We start from the raw sequence: 23,471 nt of genomic DNA on the forward strand, positions 1-23,471 counted from the left end.
CCCGCACTGCGCCAGTTTAGCGCAGCACATGAGCGGACAGTTCAGTTCGGGGGCAGATCGTGGGCCAGTCAAATGACCTCCACGGGCCGCTTCCAGCCCATGGGCCTTAGGTTGCTGACCCCTGCTCTAAACATTCGAATGCCTTCTAAGCATCCCTGATCCTCATTGAGATGGGTTTCGGTGGGGTGTTAGTGCCATATTTTTCTAATAAGAAGAATTGTACTTTGGCAATGCTTTTTTCCTGAGCCTGCCGATAGCTACCTCTTTTTTGTGGCCCTGGTTGGCAATGTAATCATCACCCCCTGATCACCTGAGTTTGCTATTAGCTTGTTTGGAAGTTCTAGCAAGGGAGTGCAGCTATTGTATCTAGGATGATCGTCCTCTTCCACTGAGTGTGCGGCTTTGTGGGGGGGACACACAGGGAGCGGAAGGAGGCACCCACCTAGCTAGCCAGATCAGTCAAATCAAACCTAGCGATCAATGGAATGACATGTAGCAACCAGATCACCCTTGCATCACATTTTTAAAAACTTGTGCCAATAAAGGCTAGAAGAAACTATTAGGAGCAGGGTTTAAAAAATGTTGACCACCTTAATACAATTATTTTAAAATATTGTCTGGTTTACTCTTCCCCCAAATGTAGCTTCCACCAACTGACTGGCGAAAGGAACTGAGATGTGCAAATGACAAAATTTGATAGCGGCACTGTTGTAATCTATATAAGTGTCCCATAAACCATCACCTGGAAACAAAAAAAAAAGAATCTTACCAGAGGCCTGCTGAAACAAGCTTCACAGGAGTTTTGGGTTTCTCTAAGCAGGAATAAAAGCAATGAAGAACTTAGGGATCCTCTTCTAGACTTTGGAGAATCATCAGTGCAATATGATCACCATTCTTCTCTACTCATCAACACCAGTAACCAGAAAGTGAACTTCACAATATTAGAAGAGTTGTGTGTCATTAAAAAAAACAAAAACCCAAACTATTGGTATATTAATAGTGTTTATTCACGTGTCTGTATATCTTTTAACACCCAGCTAACAATATGCAAGAAAGAAGCCGTTGTTTCATAAACATCATGATTCGTTGGAATATTTATAAAAATGCATATTGTATGTTTGAAGCTAGGGTTATTCTATCACCTTTCCCAGTCTTTCAAGACTAGTATATCTGTTGACATTACTAGGTGAATACTTCAAGTGGAAGATTCCTTAAATAATGATCAGCCTTAACTGGAAAGTCTTACAAGCATGACTGAATCTTCCACTCACACCAGTGGAAAATATGCCAAAGCTATGCTGGATGCTAGCTTAGTAGAACCAGGGTCTTATCAAACAGATCAACCTAGTCTTCCTTAAAAGTATTACTGGTTGTATTTGTACTAATTTTAACCTGTTTACAACTTACTTTGGGATTCAATTATTTCCTTAAAGCATGTTTGTAACTGTATATGTTGTAAAATGGTACTTCAAATAGCATTCTCATATTAATCTTTGTACAATTTTGTTAAAAATTTTGTATTCTGTACATGGAAATTGCCCATATCCAAAGACAAGTGAAATATTTGCCTAATTTGTAAATTTCATAAGGGATCAATGTAAACTTTAATAATTGATGTAGCTAAATAAAATATAGCTTAAATCATGCTATTAATTTTTCTTTCTTTCTTTCTTTCTTTTTTTTTTTTGAAAGAATGTTGATCAGATTTTGCAGCTTGTAATGCATTCATCCACTTTAAATAAGATATAGCTGTTGAGATTCTGCCTGGGGGCTTGCCACAGGAACCTATGGGAACAGAATACAGGACACTGCTGGCCTTGCTTTGATCCAAAAGCGAAGTTGTTTATATAATGCAATAAGGAAGCTCCACAGTGGTGCCTGTGCAAGAAATCTTTGTTTTTAACCTGCAATCCTATGCACAGTCACTGAGGACTAAGTCCCATTTAGCTTAATGGACCTTCAGGATAGATAAGGATAGGATTGTGCTGTCAGTCTCACTTTTCATGGACTAGGCAATCATAAGCTTTAAATATATATAAATAAGGTCAGAGAGTCATTCTCCTTTTGCAAACTTGCTGGCTGCATACCCTCAATCACATCCCATGCTGGCCCCACCTTCACACACTGGAGAGTCTGAAGGCTTCTGGCATAATTAGAACTCTGATCCCACAGGGTTTCTTCTCATCTAGAAGCTAGGAGGGTGGCAATGCCACCAAGCACAAGTGATGGCAATTGCATGAAGGGCTTATTTATTTACTTATTGCATTTATATGCCACCTTTTTCTCCAAGGTCCTCCGTGTAGTGTAAGTGGTTCTTCCCCCTCTCAATTAACAACCCTGCGTGGTAGCCTAGCCTGAGAGGCAGCGACTGGCCCAAAGTCACCATATGAGCTTTATGGCCAAGTGGGGATTTGAAAACTGGTTTCCCAGGTCCTAGTCCAACACTCATAGCCAATGGAGTGGAATGGTTATGACTACAAAGGCCTATGCTGGCCTATTTGAATGGGAGTAATGTGGGGGTAATGGTGGGACGTGGGTGGCGCTGTGGGTTAAACCACAGAGCCTAGGACTTGCCAATCAGAAGGTCAGCAGTTTGAATCGCCGCAACGGGGTGAGCTCCTGTTGCTCAGTCCCAGCTCCTGCCAACCTAGCAGTTTGAAATCACATCAAAGTGCAAGTAGACAAATAGGTACCGCTCCGGCAGGAAGGTAAACGGCGTTTCCGTGCGCTGCTCTGGTTCGCCAGAAGCGGCTTAGTCATGCTGACCACATGACCTGGAAGCTGTACACTGGCTCCCTTGGCCAGTAAAGCGTGATGAGCGCCGCAACCCCAGAGTCGGTCACGACTGGACCTAATGGTCAGGGGTCCCTTTACCTATACCTAATGTACAAGCATTTAAAACGCTGGGATCAAAGGGACTATTCCCACCAGGATATGGCTCCAATTGCAAGAGGCTGGCAGGCCTGGGAAAGACCTCCATTTTTCTCCAGCAAATGAGAGGTCAGCTGGTATCGGCTTCCATTTGCATGCTGATCAAGTGTTTTCCATGGTCTAATATTTACGCACAGGAAGAGCAATCAATTCATAGGCAGTTTCGTCTCCAAACACATTGTAATGCACCAGAGGTACTGAACCAGTTCCCACAGTGACACTGCTTTCATGTCTCTGGGGTTATCTCAGGATTAGGCTATTTGATAGCCTTCCCCAGGCAGATTGCTTTTCCCTTTAATTACCCTTCACTGTAAAAGTTTTGACCCTAGCTCCATGGATATGTCTTGAACAGACTGCGCTCCCATTTAAGGCCTTGAAACAATATGGCACAGATTTTTTATATGAAAAATTCAATCCAGCCAGCAAGACCAGCACAGTTCACCAGGAGTGGGAAGACACAATGAAGGAAAATAGGTGCCATGGAGAAAGGATGCTTTTCTTGACATTTACCCACTGTTTCTCAAGCTTTCAGCTCTTAAAGTTATCTTTTTTTAAAGGAGTTATAAACATTGATAAAAGAACTCATATTATGTTGGGCAAACTTACTTTTAAAAAAATATCTACTTCTCATGACACCTTCGGATGTTTCCATTTTCTCTCTCAAGATTAGGAAAAAAATAAATAAGGCAAACTATACTTTTTATCATAAAATCCTTCCCCATGCAGGCAGCTATCCCAATTGCTAAATTATATTTCTGCATGATACTAATTCGTCTATGGGACACAACAATAAGCAAAGTTGTACCAACGAGTCATTTAATGCAAGAATCCAGTTTTGCATTGTCCTTTAACCCCACCAGCAATGGGGTGGGTCAATATTCACTTCCGCCAATATTTAATTTATGCACAACTCACCAACAATAGGAGCCTTGAGAGAATTCTTGCTTTAAATTAATATATCTAGCTGCTACAGAGAAAACATTGTAAAAACTACAGTAAATATATGAAAGCAAGTAGAACTCAATGTTCCTTTCCAACTTTTGGAATGCAAAGTTTTCCCCATTATTCAAATGCTATTCCAGGGGTCATCTTTCCAGCCAATAATTTAAGAATAAAGCATTTAGAGGATGCTACTAGGTAAATGAGGGACGCGGGTGGCGCTGTGGGTAAAAGCCTCAGCGCCTAGGGCTTGCCGATCGAAAGGTCGGCGGTTCGAATCCCCGCGGCTGGGTGCACTCCCGTTGCTCGGTCCCAGTGCCTGCCAACCTAGCAGTTCGAAAGCACCCCTGGGGGCAAGTAGATAAATAGGGACCGCTTACTAGCGGGAAGGTAAACGGCGTTCCGTGTGCGGCTCTGGCTTGCCAGAGCAGCGATGTCACGCTGGCCACATGACCCGGAAGTGTCTCCGGACAGCGCTGGCCCCCGGCCTGTAGAGTGAGATGGGCGCACAACCCTAGAGTCTGTCAAGACTGGCCCGTACGGGCAGGGGTACATTTACCTTTACCTTTTTACTAGGTAAATGGGTTCAATGCAATTTAACAGGCTAAAAGAGTAGACCTGGCTGATGTCAACAGAAGATGTGATTTAACAACTGGGTTCTACACGATATGCAGATTTTGCACAGGTGCCCTAGGTTCAATATTCTGACATTGACTCAAGCCTTCAATTTACTGTGACTTTCTTATGGTTCTGGGCACTTAGCTGTGACTTACCAGACTCAATGGCAAGAATAACACACCAGCAGGCGTTTACGAAGACCTCCAGTCTCAAGTGCTCTACCCCAATGCAAGAGCACAAGAATCTTTATCTTTAGCTAGCAGCAGACTAAAGTGAGTAGGGTTTGTTGCGTTTATTATTTCACATTTAGTACAAAACAGAGAATGAGTCACATACAAATCAGATCAAAACCTGAGTGTCCTTTTAAAAAAGGAAAAGTATACATATTTCTTCCTCCACTTCTTAATAAAATCCCAACTGTGTTTAAGGCACAGCTAACAAGGAAAGAACATGTTAAGTGTCAGAAGCTGCCAGTTGCAGTTTTTCTATACTGTCCCTTAAACAATACTATATACATCTCTCACTGAGCAGTGGATTAACAGTCTGTTTGCATGAAGTGTGACAGAATGGTATGCTTTTGTTCTCTCTAAACTAGATCGCAGCACATGTTTGGAAAATCCTCCTGTTTGTTTAAGTGTTTGTCTTTACAGAAATATTGACTAAGATATACAAAAAAAAAAAAAAAAAAAAAAAAAAAAAACCAACAGAAAACAAAAAAACCACCCAGCCTTTGTTGGCAGCAAAGTGGCATAGCAGACAAATGACAGCTGTTTGTAGCTGGATGGGGAACTTAAAGGGGGAATGCGTCCCAACGATTAGCATCTACAGAGTTCAATCAAATACAGAGATTAGACATTCAAAGCAGAGTTGAACCTATAAACACTTCTGTGAGCCACTTGGCTTCAGGGGGAGAAATGCCGACATTTTCAAAGACAGCAGACACTGGATACTATCCTGTAAAGTGAAATATTTGCAGCAACGATCATGGCAGATTCAAACTGTATGTCAACATTGTAAGAAAAATGCTTTTGTTAGTTTACTTTTATCCATTTCTAAACTTCAGTGCCATGAAGCATGTGTGAATCACTGTGATGCAATTTTTGGGGGGTTTTGCATAAATTAGCGGTTTTCCTCCCATATGAAGGATTAAACAAGTAGTTTTCCATGAGAATAATTTAAGGACTGTTTTTTAAGCAGGACACACCTTGGTGGCCAGGGAAGGGGGACATGTGATCCCCTGGATGTTGCTGGACTGAAGCTTCCATCATCCCTGATTGCTGACCATGATGGCTGGGGCTGAAGGAGCTGCAATCCAACAACATCAGGAGGGCAAGAGGTACTCAATTCTCCCTGAAATACGTTTACACGTAGCTTGTTAACATGCAGGTTCTTACGTTATGCCCATGCACTGTCCCCTTAATTATTCTCACTTATTTCCAGCTAGCAAGACAAGCAGAGAGGTTTAAGCAGAAGGGATAACCGGTCTGCAAAAAGAAAAAGAAAAAGCTGGAGGCAGTGAACAACATATTTTCAGTACGCAACCATTTGCTGACAACAGGATACTGGCATTTATAACATGTGATAATGCAACACGTGAACAAGCCAGAAGAACTGGCTTCTCTGACTGCCAGCCTCATCTTGCCATCCTTGTCTGGAGTGATGCTTGAGATGTCATCTATGCAACTGCCTTGGGACTAGCTACTGAATGCTTCACTTCTCTTTCCCACTTGTCTAAGTGTCGTCTCCATACCGCTTTGGATCAGTCCCTGAATTTACAGTGCTACTTGTCATCATGAGTGCACTTACATTGGTGAAAGTCTCCCGGAGTCAGTTGTGACACCCTATGGGATCTTGCCACTGTGAGGTCATCCATCGCAGCCGCAGTATAGAAACTAACAATCCTTAATTGATGGCCTTACCAATTACTAAATAAATGCACAGTATATTAACATTTTGATACTTGATACTCAGGTGTTTGCTTCATACTGGTTTGAAAAAAGATGGCATTCAAAACGACGACTAAAATCTTTGGAAATCTGCATCACTTTCAAATCAGAGAGTTGACAGAACCAAACAGATAACTGATTGAGGTGTTTTTCCCCTGGTTAATGCCAGCTCTCTGTACAGGAAGGATTTTTTTTTGGGGGGGGGGGGATCTCAAAAATAAAAGTGTCCTTTAAAAACCAAGCAGCTTTAAGCACCAAGTCAGATGAGGTCCGACAGCTGCTCAGAACCAGGACTGAAAACCTGTCACTGCAAACTTGCGTAAGATGTGTTTGCTGCTGTCAGAGGACAAGTCAATATTCAAGTTAGTCCGCCATTTTTAACACTGTTTGGCCACTGTTTCCTGGCCACGGCTAGCCCCTGCCCTGCTGGGATGTTAAAGCCAGCATCTTCTGGCTCAGTAGAGCATTGTGTCGTTTAAGGTATTCTATCACATCTCCTTGTTTTTCAACTACTTCTTCCAAGCTTGAGGCTTCCCTAAAAGACAAATTCAAACCACGTTACTTACAGAACATTATCATCTTCCATCTCAACCATGTGAAACTTAAGAAGGCAACAGCAACTCTTCCCCCTACTGGACACCCTCCTACTCCCAAAATGCATTTACATACTGATCTCAGATTTGTTTAGTTATACGATGCCTTTTGGGGAACAGACCACCCAAGGTGGAATACAGTTACCTTAATACAATGAATACAGAAATCTCAAATAATCAGAACAAAGGAGCATCATTAACGCCTATTAAAAAGTCAAGTAAAACACTTACACCGACTCTTAGAAAAATAACCCTTCTGCTTTATGATGGCTTTGGCCTAAAGACAAATATGTATTAAAAAGTTCTATATTTGGTGGAATATAGAAATCTCAAGATATGTCCAGCAATATTACTTATAGTTTCAGCTCCATGTTAAATAAAGGAAGGCTGTTATGCTATTTTGGTGGCTTACAGATTTGACTGGTTCAACAGGTTATGTGTGCATTTATTTCTTGAACCTTCAATAACCACACAGCCACTGCCAGCTGTCATATATCTATTTGGCACCAAGTGTCTTCCAAGCATATGAAAAAAATCACTGTGTCTTCAGATATGCACCAAGGAAGGAACAAATGAACTAACAAAAGTAGCAGATAAACACAGTTCCCAATTCCGAGGACGCAGCTAAGCCCAAAAGTGTTTATGTAGATAAGCCACATACAGAGTTGTCAACTGTACGTCAATCAAGTCCAGCATGTCATTAACCATGACAGTACCAAGCTACACAAATACCAGTGATATCTATGGTTGCACTCTCAGTAATGGTGCAGAACATTATGTTGGCATCTATCAAGAAGTCAGACTTCATCTTTCCAATAAATGCTATTTGTTACCTAGTGCACAGGAGGAATAATGAGTAACAGGAGATGTTACCTGAATCCAACTTCTGAGGTAGTGTGAGTAGGATAAGCATACATCTGCTCTTCTTCTATGACATCAGGTCTTGGTTTTGCCCGGTTAAAGTTGCTTACCTTTACTGTAATTAGAAAAGGGGAAAGCTACAGTGTGTGCAGTCTGACACCGGAACTATAAATTGACAGTTCAGAAGACTTTTAAATACAGAACCATTTTAATTTCTAGAACAATGAGAGGGAACCTGTGGCCCTCCACCTGTTGCTGCATTTTATTTCCCATCATTCCTGACCCCTAGACCATTCTGGCTGGGGCTGATGGAAGTCCCAACCACACCTGGAGGGAGTTCTCCATTTCTGTTCTACCATTTGCTCCACCACAAAAGAAAAAGAAGATTGCTACAAGATGGGACTTTCCTTCTGGCTCCATTCCATACATTAACACAACACACTCCATGAGCCAGGTATAGCTGACCTGAGTTACAAACATGCAATATCCTACTTTTCCACATCTGGACCACAGCCAATGCATGTTGAGTGACCTGTGTTGTGTTCCTAGGTCTGCTTAAAGGTAAAGGTAAAGGGACCACTGACCATTAGGTCCACTCGTGACCGACTCTGGGGTTGCGGCACTCATCTCGCTTTATTGGCCGAGGGAGCCGGCGTACAGCTTCCGGGTCATGTGGCCAGCATGACTAAGCCGCTTCTGGTGAACCAGAGCAGCACACAGAAACGCCATTTACCTTCCCACCGGAGCAGTACCTATTTATCTACTTGCACTCTGATGTGCTTTCGAACTGCTAGGTTGTCAGGAGCAGGGATCAAGCAACGGGAGCTCACCCCGTTGCGGGGATTCGAACCGCTGACCTTCTGATCGGCAAGTCCTAGGCTCTGTGGTTTAACCCACAGCGCCACCCGCATCCCTTTAGGTCTGCTTATTGTTGTTTTGCTATTGTTGTTTTGATTTACATTCAGTACAACAGGCCCCTGCCTAGAGAAGCTGACAATTGAGCACAGGGGGAAAAGAGGAAAAGGAAGAGAAGCAGAAAATAGGAGAAAGCAGGGAACGTGCAGCTGAATATGTTACTTAGGCAGATTTACTACCCATAGCAAACCCATAAACAATGCTTGAAAGCTGAAGCCCAAGAGGGAAAAACTGATCATCTTTGCAATGAGTGTGACAGTGGGAAATGGCATGTTTTATACCATTTTCGGCCAGTTACAAAAAAATAATTGGCTGCTTAATTTTACAAACCAGTTAATGTGGTTTGGCAAGTCCCCTTCAACCGTCCCTAATCGGAATGCTTAAATTCATCTGATCTCTTTGGCAAAAGATGGTGGAGGAAGTTCCTTTTTAAGAGAGTTCCACTGTCAACACAATGCTTCATTCTCATCTACTCAGTCAGCATCTCCTTTTGAATAGGAACTTTCTTCTTCTCTCCCCCCCTCCTATCTCCCCCCATAGAATTACTATACTAGACCACCTGTTGTGTACAAGCAGGTTGCATGACTGATCAGAAGAATAACCAAGGCAGATGTGTCAGCAAGCTGTAAAGTAATCAGCTGAGTTTGGCTCTCAACAACATCAGAATTCAGCTATTCATGACCGGATCAGATTACCCCGGCACATGCATTCCAGGACATTTAAGGCAATTGTAACCCAACAGGTGTCCTGTACACAACTACTTCATTTGGGAAGGTTGGTGGTAAAAGAAAGATCATGAAAAGATAAGAAAGTTGATAATTCTCTTAAAAAACTGAATTTTCAGGCAAGGGTGTCATTGCTCATGTAGCCCAAGCAGGGGCATCAACACACAAGAGGTCCAGAGGATATCAAGGTTTGCAGAAGAAAAATAAGTCTTTAGAAAACACCTATAGGGGCAAGGCCCACAAAATAGTCGGATAAGGCTCAAGGGCAACCAATGGCCACAGAATGCTCACTGAATGTGTGCGGTGGTGTGCGAATAAAAAAGACAGGAAGGGGAAATGAAGCGACACAAACCCTGAGCAAAAGGACTGCAACGTTTTGTTGTAGGTTCCACTTGTGAACTCTAACACAGAGGTCGGGAACCTCAAGCCCACCACTCTAATTAGGTCCAACGTGGGTCCCAATTGGGCCATTTTCTCCAAAACCATGCCCAGCTGCCCCATTCTTGTCTTTATACATAATGTCAGGCAAGAAACAAGTGTATGGACATGGCTACAAAGGAATTCCTGGGAGCTCGAAGTAAGTTCTTGACTGTTCCTTTGCAAGTGGAGCAGGCTAACAGCCCAATGGGAAGGAGACGAGGGAGCTCACTGTCAGCAAACCCCATCTCATCCATTTGTAGGTGAATTTTGAGTAGAGGTTCCCAGGGCCACTTTCACAATGGGCAAAGGCAAAAGACACATGGCAAAGTAGTAGCGGGATTGTTATGTGCCTTCAGAGAAAAAAACAACAACTTCATTTTCTCAGCTAGATCTACTTTCATGTGTGCATTTAATGCAGGCATCCCCAAACTCAGCCCTCCAGATGTTTTGGGACTACAACTCCCATCATCCCTGACCACTGGTCCTGTTAGCTAGAGGTGATGGGAGTTGTAGTCTCAAAACATCTGGAGGGCCGAGTTCGGGGGTGCCAGATCTAATGGAACCTGGTTTACACAAAGTAAATCCTCGTTTAATTAGCAGGATGTGTACACGCTCCATACATCTGCATGAAGTCCCCTAATCCACTCTTTGTGCAAACTTGACAGTATGCCAAGCCACTGCAGATAACTATAGCTTCTTGTCACGTGAAAACCAGGAACAACAAGCAAGGAAGCAAAAGCTAACTTGAAACCATGACTTACACATGGTTTGGCCACATAAGCCAGTGCCCACCACCACCAAAACTACACCTCTGAAACACCCACCCGCATTGTATATTTTAATCTGCAAATGCAAGTACACTAAGTAAAGGTTAGATGCTATTTAAACATTAAAAGAGTGCCCTGTGTAGTTTTCATAGGAGGCAAAAAAAGGAGAACTAATTAAAGGGTCAAACGACCCAGGGCTGTCTAATTCCCAGGGTTTCCTTCTGCATGCAGAAGAAAGTGCAGAAGATGTGTGCACAAAGTGTGGATGTGCGCTGTCTTATTAAGACAGGATTTAATCATCCAGATGTGGCCGCTATCTGTGGCCATCACATGTAAATTGTGGTTTTGGAAGCCCGTTAACTTTGTGCTTGTGCCTGGACTGTGACATCACACTGAGCCTGCATCTGTGTGGAGTCTCAGAGGGGCTCCGAAAGCAGCAAGGCCAGCACAGAACCATCATACGAATTCTCCTCTCTTTAAAAACATGAAGAGCTCACTCCTTTAATGTAGGAGCTGACAGATCAATTATTTACACCCAAGAGCTGCTCTGCTGGCAGGGTCGAAAGTCAATGCAGTCTCCCTGGCCTCCCTCTTAAATCAGCAGCACTGCCACCGTTTCCTCTCTGCAATATTTTACAACGCATCATGATTCCCTCTTGCCTCACTGCTAACGCTGTGAAGTTCGGAAGCTTTTACTTCTGTCTTCCTAAAGGAGGGAGGAGACTCAAGAACTGCACTGCCCTGCAGGTGACATCAGGCTGCGGTCCAGACCTCAAGTTCTGTCAATTGTGCTGGCACTTTTCAGAAGCAGGGTCTTGCCTCCTTCCACGGCTGCCATACGTACAAAAATGAAGAGCCTTGCACTACATGGGCAGAGACGCAGCTGCCTATCAGTGCCAGGCAAGAAACCCCTCAAAACAGCTGCTCCTCCACAAAGATGGCTCTCACTGCCAAGCGAGAGATTTCTAGATCAACAGCTGCATTTTGTGTGTCCTCTCTTCTACACTATTAACTGCCCAAAACCCTTGGGATAGGACAGTGTTAAACAACGTCTTAGCGTCGGGCAAAGAACTCTATCCCTCCATCTGGGAATTTTGGATCAATGCAATAGAATGAAGTTAGAAACGCTTGAATGCATTTCAGCTTCTTTGCATTTATCTGACGTCAAGTAGCTATGCACATTGTTAAAAATACACACTTTATCGACAGAATAAGGTTGTACAAACTTGAATCTGATAATCGGTCAGTCGGCAGAGCCTGAGACTCTTAATCCCAGGGTCGTGGGTTCAAGCCCCACATTGGGCAAAAGATTCATACATTACAAGGGGTTGGATTAGATGACCTTTGGGGTCCCTTCCAACTCTCCAATTCTATTCTTCTAAGCCATATTGGGATGACCCTATCACGACTTTATAAAGCAACATATGAACAAGCTTCATTCTTCCACATGGAGCCATTTCCCTGCTCCCCTTGCACAAGTGAGCTGGGAAGTCTCAGTTCACTACTGTTTCCTGTTATGTTTAAACCAGTAAACTGTGGTCAAAATCCGTATTAGGGCAGCCCTTTTATTACGCCAACCAAAATGTCACAATTTTTTTTTTTAAAAAAAAATTGGATTCAAAATCCCCTTTATCATTACCCAAAGGAGTCTCAAAGCGGCTAACATTCTCCTTTCCCTTCCTCCCCCACACAAACACTCTGCGAGGTGAGTGGGGCTGAGAGACTTCAGAGAAATGTGACTAGCCCAAGGTCACCCAGCAGCTGCATGTGGAGGAGCAGAGACGCAAACCTGGTTCACCAGATTACGAGTCTGCCGCTCTTAACCACTACACCACACTGGCTCTCACATAGTGCACAATGTTTCAGTTCCCCAGAACTCATCAGTGTAGATGGGCAATCAAAGCAAGGAGGAAATGGAAGAAAAAAATGTGGCTGGCAGGGAAGCCACTGAGTCGGCGTTTGCCAAGAATTTCAAGATGAAATGTGGGAGGCAGTAACATACAAATGTATGCCATGCAGGTTATAGGCTGCTGGGGAGGAGAATCTGACAATGGCCAATTCTGCTTCCACGGAAGTGTAAAATCCAGCTGTTCCCCAGGTCTTGGCCAGAAAACAGATTTCTCAATGGGGCAAAAACAGGAATAGAGAGAAACTAGGCAGATTAAGACTCCCCAGCTTGTTTGGTTACTAACATAAAGGCAGAATTGAAGCAGCTGCATATGAGTGCACAAGGCCCGTTCTTGTATTGCCTTATTAAGCAAAGATACAACCATCCAAGCCATCAGATTATTAACTCTTAGCAGGCCCCTTGGGTCAAGCTAATCTTAGCAATGAATCTGAAGAAAAATAAAGAGGTGATTCTGTGGCCTAGTGGACAGTCTAAGTGGCTTATACATGCAAGGCAATCCTGCTGCTCTTACCTGTGTAGACAACCACACATATCAACGAACATAGTAGTTCCACGCTCAAGATTCCCAGGATGAAGCAGAGATACATTTTATTGTGATCAGGAAAGGAATGTTGCGCTGACAAGATCAGCAGTAAAGCTATGTTACCTATTAAAAGACACAGATGAGACATGTTAAGAAACCCAGCCGTCTAGATAGCTTCCAGAAGTGGCTCAAGATAACCCCCAAATACATAAACCAGCATTAACTCTGAACCAATAGTCATACCCAGCTGACTCTCTCGGTCATGAGTGAAAACAGGCACTGAGCACATTCTCAACCACGCACAGCCTCATTTAGATGGCCAGTGGCTTTACTATAGGATAAGAAAGAGGAACAGACCCTTGTGCTTATTTCAGCTGCACTTTTCAGTTCAAGCTAAATGCCATGGAAGATGTTTCCAAGTTGTCACTAGCAAATGTATATTCAATTGCATGCAACAAGATGCAGAGTTTGAACTTAAGGTAAAATGTTTTACAGTACATATGGCTTAGGATTACTAAGAACACATCTGAAGTACTGGTTTCGTTTATCCATTGGACTAGATTTCGCCAGCTTGATGCCTTCCAGTTGGGAATTGCAGCCAAGAACATATGGCTGACAGTAAGATGCTGATGTCTGCATTAGACTGTTCCCTTCCTTTTCCACTTCTCTTAACACACCTATGATCAGAGATCCTTACCCACCTCACCACCCGTGCACCATGTTTGACAGGCCAAGCCCCGCATATATCAGGGCCCCCAGTTTCCTTTGGAATCAAATTGCATGGACAAAGGAACAGTTAATCAGCTGGTCTGCTGTATTAGCAAAGCTCCCATCATGATGGTTGTATGCAAAGCCTCTGATTATGGGGACCGCAAAACTCACTTTCAAGCAAGTCGTGTCTTTACCTACCCCCTATCAGGTGTGGGGCACATGCATGAGGCTTGGCTGAAGTGGCCTCACAGGTCAAATGGCGAGGGCTTGGGAAGCCTTGAGAGCCAATGGTTTCCCACTACTACACTGCTGAAGTCACTAAGGATTACTGTTTCGACCTCACATTTTGCCCTCAAGTTTTCACAGACATGTTCTAAAGTTTTTCAGCCACACAGTGCTTCAAGCGCAAATCATTACTGTATACTGCAAGAAAAGCTATTGTCCTTACAACCAACACTATCTAGCCAAAAGCTACTTCTATAGTGTGATCTTTCATATTAAATCTCCAGAGCTCCACTTAGCGGCCACTTCTTAACACTGCAGCCATACTGTGCCCAACTTGATAAGTAGGGCAAACTGCACACAAAGAAAGCAGCTCTATTTAAGTATTAAAGCCCCCAGTTTTCAGTCAATATGCAGGCACTTGCGTCCCCACTCTGGTTGTTACAAAAACAATGGGTGTATGGAAAATTCATTAATCTGTTAACTGAACATTTCTTGCATCAGTAGACAGAGAAGGAAAATAACAAGAGCCCAACATTTCAATTTGAGCAAAAGCAGGCTTTTGACCAAGGACTGGTTTCTTCATGAGTTACTCATTATTCAGTTCCTATCTGAGATTATAGAGGGCATGATAGCACTCTTCAAATATTTGATTCTTAGAGGAAGAAAGTGACTAAATGATGGGGCACCAGGCATCTGATGGGTTTAAGTTAAAGGAAGGGAGATTTTGGCTGGAAACTTCTTGACTGCAAGAGCAGTTCAGCAATGCAGCATATTATTTAAAGGCGTGATAGGGTCTTCCATGCTGGGGGTTTTCAAGTCAAGGCTGAACAGCCATCTGTTAAATGTCAACATGCAATGGGTTTATTACATACTGCAACGTACTTCTATTGTACTTCTGCTTTCTGAGCATCAGGTTGAGGCTGTAACTCTGGGAGCAGCCGCCAAGACCACATAACACCAGTCTTGAAAGACCTACATTGGCTCCCAGTACGTTTCTGAGCACAATTCAAATTTCTGAGCACAATTCAAAGTGTTAGTGCTGACCTTTAATGCCCTAAACAGCCTCGGTCCAGTATATCTGAAGGAGCATCTCCACCCCCATCGTTCTACCCAGACACTGAGGTCTAGTGCCGAGGGCCTTCTGGCGGTTCCCTCACTGTGAGAAGCCAAGTTACAGGGAACCAGGCAGAGGGCCTTCTCGGTAGTGGCACCCACCCTGTGGAACGCCCTCCCACCAGATGTCAAACTGAACAACAACTACCAGACTTTCAGAAGACATCTGAAGACAGCCCTGTTTAGGGAAGCTTTTAATGTTTGATGCATTACTGTATTTTAATATTTTGTTGGAAGCCGCCCAGAGTGGCTGGGGAGGCCCGGCCAGATGGGCGGGGTATAAGTAATAAATTATTATTATTATTATTATTATTATTACCCTACAGGGCTCAGATTCCTACCACACCGCCATCTACTGTGATCAGGGTAGAAGCTAAAGTACCCACTCTTTCCTTGATCCATAGAGCCAGTGCCCCCCTTTGAGCTAACTGCAGTAAGGAATACCCTGGACATTATTAGGACAGTATTGCAAATTTTGTCACAATGTACTAGTCAATTCTTGATAGCTATTGGAGCAAAACACCTCAAATGGCCATTTTTGGGGAGTTATGGTACCTGCAGTTGAGCTATTAGAGGAGAGATGTGGTATACATTAAGGAACAAAGTGGACTGAATACAAAATGCATTACAAAAATTACTAATAAATCTTGGCTTACCTTGAAGGCTTCATCTTGTCCAAGTCAGACCAAATACTAGAAAGATGCAGCGAAAGCTAGAACTGCACTGTTGTCATGACCATGTGAGATGCTTCATGCACGTAGAAGAATTCATATTTACAAACAAGAGATTGACAAGAGTGAGTCAATAGGTTCAGGCTCACCTGTAGACTGAATTAGGAGTGGAAATCTCTTAAGATGCCTTGTGGCTCTGTAGATCTGGAGGTAGCCTTTCCTTCTGACCTTGCTATGGTGGAAGTGAATATACCGTTCGAGAAACAGATACAGGATCCAGAGAATTACTTTGGCAGTAACTATAACAGTTTGCACTTTAAGTGGGTAAGTGTAATGCTGAGGACACATATCTCCACTTGCATCAGGGTAAGAGCAGAATATGCCTGCCAGAAAAGCCAAAACAACAAAAGCAACCTAAGGATGAAAAGGGAAAGAAAGAAATTTCAAATGCTCATCATCAAAGTCAAACACATCCAAGCCTAACTTTATTTATAACCATTTTCTATTGCTGATATGGCATCATTAGCCCATAATATGTTCTTAAGCCTTCCCACTAGGAAGGAAAAATATAAGCCAACCTCCATCCTATTAGAATAATAGAACTGTAGAGGTGCAAGGGACCAGAAGGGTCATCTTGGCGAACCCCCTGCAATGCAGGAATCTTATGCCCGACGTGGGGCTCAAACCCACAACCCTGAGATTAAGAGTCTCATGCTCTGCTGACTGAGCTATCCCAGTATTGACACAGTAATGATGGGAAGTGACACATGCACATGCAAATGCCAGTGAGCTCAGCCTTCCCCCAAAGGAATCTCTGGGGCTGGTAAACAGTGGCCAGTAGAAGGCAATGAAGGTGACCCCCAACCTGAGCAGGACAGCACAGAAATGAAGCTGCCCATTCTGTTATCACCAACTCTGAATGCAAGTACTTTAATCCGAGTGAGAGCCACCTGGCCATTACAGCTGCTGGTGGTGTGTGCATTATCCCATTTCTCCACAGGAACAGTCCCTATCCCCTCTTGCTTTTGCCACCAAGACAGCTTTGACTGTTTCTAGGGGAGGACTTTTGATTGCATAGCCCTCTCCAGCAGGATTTTTTTTTTTTTTGGCGGGGGTGGAGGTGGTTTTTAACAAAGCAGTATTATTGTGCTTATGAAGTCCTGGTAAACAGAAACACACAGCTATTTTGGGGCAGCTCCATTTCACTTTTCTACTGATCAGCATGGTGCCACCAAGTTTGGTACTGGAAGGAAGGCTATAAAAGCTTGATTCTCACTGACCAGGGTCACCAAGGGCAGGGAGCAGGATGGCATCAGCATATGGAACAGGGACATAGACACAATTATTGTTGTCTGCTTGCCTCTCAAGCCAACAAAACTCTAGGGATGAAGGTTGGGCAGTAACTGCTTTCCCCAACTTGCTGCCTGCAAGGTATTTTGAGATTTCATCCATGCCTTAGGGACCCCTGACCATTAGGTCCAGTCGTGGCCGACTCTGGGGTTGCGGTGCTCATCTCGCTTTATTGGCCAAGGGAGCCGGCGTACAGCTTCCGGGTCATGTGGCCAGCATGACTAAGCCGCTTCTGGCAAACCAGAGCATCGCACGGAAATGCCGTTTACCTTCCCGCTGCAGCGGTACCTATTTATCTACTTGCACTTTGATGTGCTTTCGAACTGCTAGGTTGGCAGGAGCAGGGACTGAGCAACAGGAGCTCACCCCGTCGTGGGGATTCGAACCACCAACCTTCTGATTGGCAAGCCCTAGGCTCTGTGGTTTAACCCACAGCGCCACCCACGCCCCCATCCATGCCTTAGTGCTTTCTAATTTCCAGGTGCATCAGTTTGGTTTGTCATCCCACTTGCTCTGCATGCTGCCACCCTCTGGCCTTAAAGAGCAGGGACAGACTGAAAATGCGACCACAACAAAACACTTCTGGAAAGGGCTCACAGGAAACTGACTGGGCCGACCCTTCCACCTTTTAAGTGGCCAAGGAGGAGAGCCATGTCACACTTGTCTGCTGGGGAAAGAGCTACTCAAGTGGCTGCACAGGAGATGCCTGAGGAAGAGGCCAGCGCTGCTACTCGCTCGCTCAACTGAAGGCCTGGGGGCAAACTGCACCTCTGCATCATTGAATTTATCCAAATAACTCATCGGCAACTTACATGCATGAGCAGCAAAATATTGGCAATGCCGACTGTAGGTATGGCGTGGAACCTTGGACACATCCTGGAATGCAATGCATGAGGTGGAAGGAGCGGTGCATCAAGCAAAGGGTCATCATCCATGCTCTGCGTTATCTCTGAAACAGATCCCTGAAATAGATTTAGCAACATAACGTTCAAATCAGAAAACCAAGAGAAACTCAGTGGGATTTACTCCCATGCACAGTTTTGTTTTTGAAAGAGTGTGGTCTATTTTTGCAAACCAGTTCTTAAAGAACTGGGGTTGACCAATGTGAAATAGTCCCAATAAACTGAAGGTAAGCAATATTGCCTGAACTGGCAATAAATATTGCCCACACTAGTTTAGCACTTGCTTAAACTAATTTATGGTTTTCAACGTGTTCATCTACATTTAAGGTTTTAAATAGGAAGTTAAGGAGAACTAGTAAAGCTCAATGAATAAAAGTGATGCCCATGAGATCATTTATCTAACATAAACCATTTAGGGTTTTTTAAAGAAATAACAGCACACATAATCACAGGATAATTGCCCAACTCATTTTTCCTGTCCTACACAAGCATTTTTGGCGTTGTCCTGCCAGAATGGAAAACTACTTCAGTTTTAGTAAAAAGGAATGAGAAAGGCATGTGATCTAGTTTAGTCCTTGAAAACTTCAACCAAGTTTACTTTAGAAGGCATCACTTGAGCTCTTTTACTGTTCCCAAAGATAGCTCAATCTTATCTAAATTAGCACAGAAGTCAACATTTACCTTAATGGGTAACCAACCCCTTGCAAGTTTGGCACCATGTGTAAAATAGTCTCCTTGCACTTCAAACTTGTTTTAAATATTGAAACTGCTCATATTTGGAAGATAAAAATATTTCCTAATAATTCAGTTTAAATGCCCACTTTCAAATTTCAGAAGCGCCAATATATGATCACTGTGATCCTCAGGTTTTGAAGATATAATGCACTAAAGAAGGCAAAATTCACTATACAATTTTGGAAAGCTAGCCAGCGCTTAATTTAACTCCTGTCTAATCAATGCTGGTACCCCAATATTTATTTGGAGCTGTATATGCATTGAATGGACAGCTGCCACATTACACAAGGAACACTACCATGTAGCCTCAGTCCTGTGTGAAGTGTTGCAGAGTGGAGTGCTCCTGTCAGCCAGCCAATGCACAGCACACCCACCAACAGCCAGAAGTGCATAGCCACAGGGCCCCCCGTGTTCTCAATGGGCTGTTCTGAGGGTTCTCCCTTAGGGTTCCTGCTTTAGGAAATCACAGGGCTCTGCCAGCCCAGACAATAACCTTCTTCTTGGGCATGGATAGCATGTGGGCTACATAAGCTACAACATTCATACCTTAACATCAGAAACAGAGATACCAATAGTAACTGTAGAAGGTCCAATAGTCATGTCTGCTTAACAGAATACCAAGAATGATATTCAACTAAGTCTTATTTTGAGTAGACTCACTTAAATTAATGGATCTAACTTCCATCATTAATTTCAGTGGGTCTACTCTGAGTAAAACTTAGTTGAATATCACCCAAACAAATTTACTTAACACACTTCTAATTTGCTCTTCAACAAATGGTGTAAATAAGTTTCGTATTCTCTGCTTTAAAAAAACAGCCCTCCCTTGGGCTCTAGAGAGATAGGCAGATGCCCCAAAATGTAAGATAGTTTTATATTTCCTAATCAAACTTCATTTTAACATAATTCTGCAGTTTTCCACCAGGTTCTTTTTAAGGGGACAGAGCAGGGTTCCTCCAACAACCACCAGTTTGAAAATGATTGGTCTTCTTTAAGAACCTCGGAATCCCACCTTTCGCAAACTCAAGAGGCAGCCATTGCAACAAACACAACTCTGCAATGCAAACACATTTTTAGCTTTGCTTTGAACATTTAAACCCAAAATAAAAGATATATTTGTTACATTGCTGAAAATTGCTTCCAGCATTTTTACCACTGGCTGTAAATAAAATTTGCTACAGATAACAGGGTCACTTATATCTAAAAATTAATAATTCCAGTTCAACACAGGACCCAATTGAATGTCGTCGTCGTCGTCCCCCAGCTTTTATCAAGGGCAGATATTTCAACATCCCCAGAAATGATAGACATTGCTTTGAATGTGCTGGACACTGTAGAACATATTCTTTTCTATCGCCCATTGTACAAACAGCTACGCAAATGCGTGCTATCCCCTTTTTGGGGTAATCTAACATCGCAGGACAACGAAAATATCAGATTCTATCTGTCTGACATTAACCTGGAAGTAACTGCAAAGGTGGCTGAGTTTGGTCAATAGTCTCTCAGAGTGGCGAATGGCACTATTTAGTGAGAAGAAATCCCAATGAAAATCCTCATTATATATTTTACATGGCTGTATATTAGTATATATTTCAAAATTTTATGTATGGGTGTTTTATGATGCCCTATACTTGTAATGTCTAATACAGTGGTACCTCGGGTTAAGAACTTAATTCGTTCTGGAGGTCCGTTCTTAACTTGAAACTGTTCTTAACCTGAGGTACCACTTTAGCTAATGGGGCCTCCCACTGCCGCCACGCGATTTTTGTTCCCATCCTGAAGTAAAGTTCTTAACCCGAGGTACTATTTCTGGGTTAGTGGAGTCTGTAACCTGAAGCATCTGTAACCCGAGTTACCACTGTAAATGTTTGGCAAAGTAAGTATGAATGTCAGTCTACAATATTTTAGAATAGAGTGAAATATTTGCAAACACTTCCTCTTCCAATCCTACTACAAGTATTCTGGTGTCTGTTTCTAATTGTGGCCCAGTAACTGCATGACTGTCACGAGACTTGAAGACTTTAATGCTGACAGGCCTATACAGTTGTCTGATATGTCCCCAGATTGCTTTTAAATGTTTATATGTTTATATACCACCTTGATGTTTTGCAAAACAGCAGAATAAAAATACCTTTAAAAAAAAACAAAATAACCACAGATACTTCTCAACTCAGGAGCCGATTCTACTGTTAGGATCAACATCCCTTTACTAGATTTCCCAATAGTTTACCTGTTGCAGAGTCCTTCCCTGACATAACATTCAGAGAACTGACAAGCTTAAACAAAGCTTAAGTACATTCTTCATTGCCAATAGAGCCCTAAATGTCTTAGGACCTAAATTCTTGAAGACATGTGTCTCCCTATACAAAGGGTGGGCAATAAACTTTCTAATTAAAGCCCCCAAAACAAGAAGTTCACAGAATAGAAGCACAGGACTGAAATAGCCATATTTTGGGGCTGCTGTGCTGGAATTCAATGAGGCCTTCAAGTAATTGGCAGACATTATGAAAAGATGCACTTCCAAATGGACAGTCAACAGACAGGACTCAATGGCTTTCAGGAGTTTTAACATGACTTTTTCCTAACCATCGTTTCTCACACAATCAAAACAGTTTCCACACAGCTGGAAGCAGGAACTGAGGTTTTCAAGGCAAAAGCAAGCGTGTGATAGAAATCTCTGCGGTGGAGTCTATAAACGTCCACGCCTTCTTTGCCCAGCAGCTGCGGTGTAGCAGCTTCAGTGCTGGTCTAACACCTGGGAGACCAGGGTGCAAATCTCCATTCAGCCACGAAGCTCCCTGGGAGACCTTGGGCCAAACACTGCCTCTCAGTCTAAACCTACCTCGCGGGGTTGTTGTGAGGGGATTAAACTGAGGAGCAGAACCACTAATATACCACCTTCTATCCGCTGGGGAGGGGGCGGCGGTTATAAATGCAATAAAAGCACACTGTGGCGCAGTGGGCCAGTGCATCTGGCTGCGAGGCAGAAGTCGGCGGTTCGAGCCCACCCAGGGACGGCTGTGAGCAGAATTCCTACATTGCACAGGACTGGGCTGGATAACCCGCGGGGTCTCTCTCCCAACGATGCAATTCGACGACTCTCCGTTCAAGGGAAGAACCGTGTGCCCTCTTGGAAGCTCTCCGTTTTCGGGGATACTGGAGCAGCCACGGGGCTCAAAGAGGCGCGCCGCGAGATTCAGACGCCCTCCCGAGTCACGCGTCCTCCCGACCCGCTCCACCCCAAAGCCGCCTCTCCCCTTCCCATGTGCAGCCCGCGGAGCAGGACCTCGCCTAAGCGGCTGGCGACTCACGTTATCCAGCTGCCGTGGCTGCTGCTGCCGCCCAGCCCCACTCGACACGCCGACCATCTTCTCCGCAGCTGCTTCCGGCCCCGACGCGCTCCACGCCCGTCTCCCGCGCGGCGCTGTCAGGTGTAGCGGACGCCCCGCCCTCCCGCGTCCCGTGCCCTCACGCAGCGCTGCTTCCGCCCAAACCTCCGCCCGCGACGCTATTGGACGGATGTTTCCCTCGCCCCGCGGTCTCTTTTCCCTTCGAAGCTCCGCCTCCCTGTCTGGGTTGCCGGAGAAGCGAAGAGAGGCGTGGCATGAGGGGGGAGGCGTGGCCATGCGCCTGGCCAAAGCGGAGGAGCGCAGAGCGCTGGTGACTTGGCAGCGGCTCTGTAAGGACGCCTGTCCGACCTGCAGATTGGATTGAGACTTTTATTTTTTTTGCATGCGAAGTGCATGCCACGGGTGGCGCTAAAGAAGCAATGGTTATTTAAATGAGGGTTCCTCCTGATTACTCAGCAGGGAGATGAGAACAGCCGCGTTCACACGCCGCACGTTTAAAGCGCTATGGTACCGCATTGAACGCTCACCGCTTCTCGCAAAGCGTTCTGGGAGTTGTAGTTTGTTAAGCTTGGTGAGTCCTGCCAGCCTAGCAGTTCGAAAGCACGTCAAAGTGCAAGTGCAGTGGTACCTGGGGTTACATACGCTTCAGGTTACATACACTTCAGGTTACAGACTCCGCTAACCCAGAAATAGTACCTCAGGTTAAGAACTTTGCTTCAGGATAAGAACAGAAATCGTGCTCCGGCGGCAGCAGGAGGCCCCATTAGCTAAAGTGGTCTTCAGGTTGAGAACAGTTTCAGGTTAAGAACGGACTGCTGGAATGAATTAAGTACTTAACCCGAGGTAGATAAATAGGTACTGCTCCAGCAGGAAGGTAAACGATGCTTCCGTGCACTGCTCTCGTTTCGCCAGAAGCAGCTTAGTCATGCTGGCCACATGACTCGGAAAAACTGCAGTCAAACATCAGCTCCCTCAACCAGTAAAGCAAAATGAGCGCCACAACCCCAGAGTCGTTTGTAACTGGACTTAACTGTCAGGGGTCCTTTATAGTTGATTGGGAGCCCAAAGAGGAGGTGGCAAGGCAGGTCAGAAGTTGCAGAACAACACACAAACTTCAGGTGAGCAGGATAGGTTTCAGTGTATCTGAAGAATTGTGCGTGCACACAAAAACTTATACCCAGAACAAACTTAGTTGGTCTCTAAGGAGCTACTGGACAATTTTTTAATTTATTTCAGGTGAGCAGCTTGCTCTGATAAAAGTTGGGAG

At 44.1% G+C, this 23,471-nt stretch overlaps 1 protein-coding gene and 1 long non-coding RNA gene across 2 annotated transcripts; one reads left to right on the top strand and one right to left on the bottom strand.

Moving 5' to 3' along the window:
* The first annotated feature begins 645 nt into the window (after positions 1 to 645).
* LOC310685447 lies at positions 646 to 5,960 on the top strand. The gene is made up of 2 exons (XR_014515270.1): positions 646 to 4,068; positions 4,447 to 5,960. It is a non-coding gene; the product is annotated as an uncharacterized lncRNA (long non-coding RNA).
* On the bottom strand, positions 4,766 to 22,338 carry TMEM192 (transmembrane protein 192). Its single transcript, XM_083457572.1, has 6 exons — positions 22,166 to 22,338; positions 18,030 to 18,179; positions 16,017 to 16,281; positions 13,136 to 13,270; positions 7,901 to 8,003; positions 4,766 to 6,969 (listed from the first exon to the last, which is right to left on the bottom strand). Exons 1-6 carry the CDS (start codon positions 22,220 to 22,222, stop codon positions 6,846 to 6,848), a joined length of 834 nt encoding a protein of 277 aa, XP_083313698.1. The 5' UTR covers positions 22,223 to 22,338; the 3' UTR covers positions 4,766 to 6,845.
* Positions 22,339 to 23,471: the final 1,133 nt, after the last annotated feature.

The sequence above is a fragment of the Podarcis tiliguerta genome (assembly GCF_965153285.1).
Source record: "Podarcis tiliguerta genome assembly, chromosome: 9".
Taxonomy (NCBI): domain Eukaryota; kingdom Metazoa; phylum Chordata; class Lepidosauria; order Squamata; family Lacertidae; genus Podarcis; species Podarcis tiliguerta.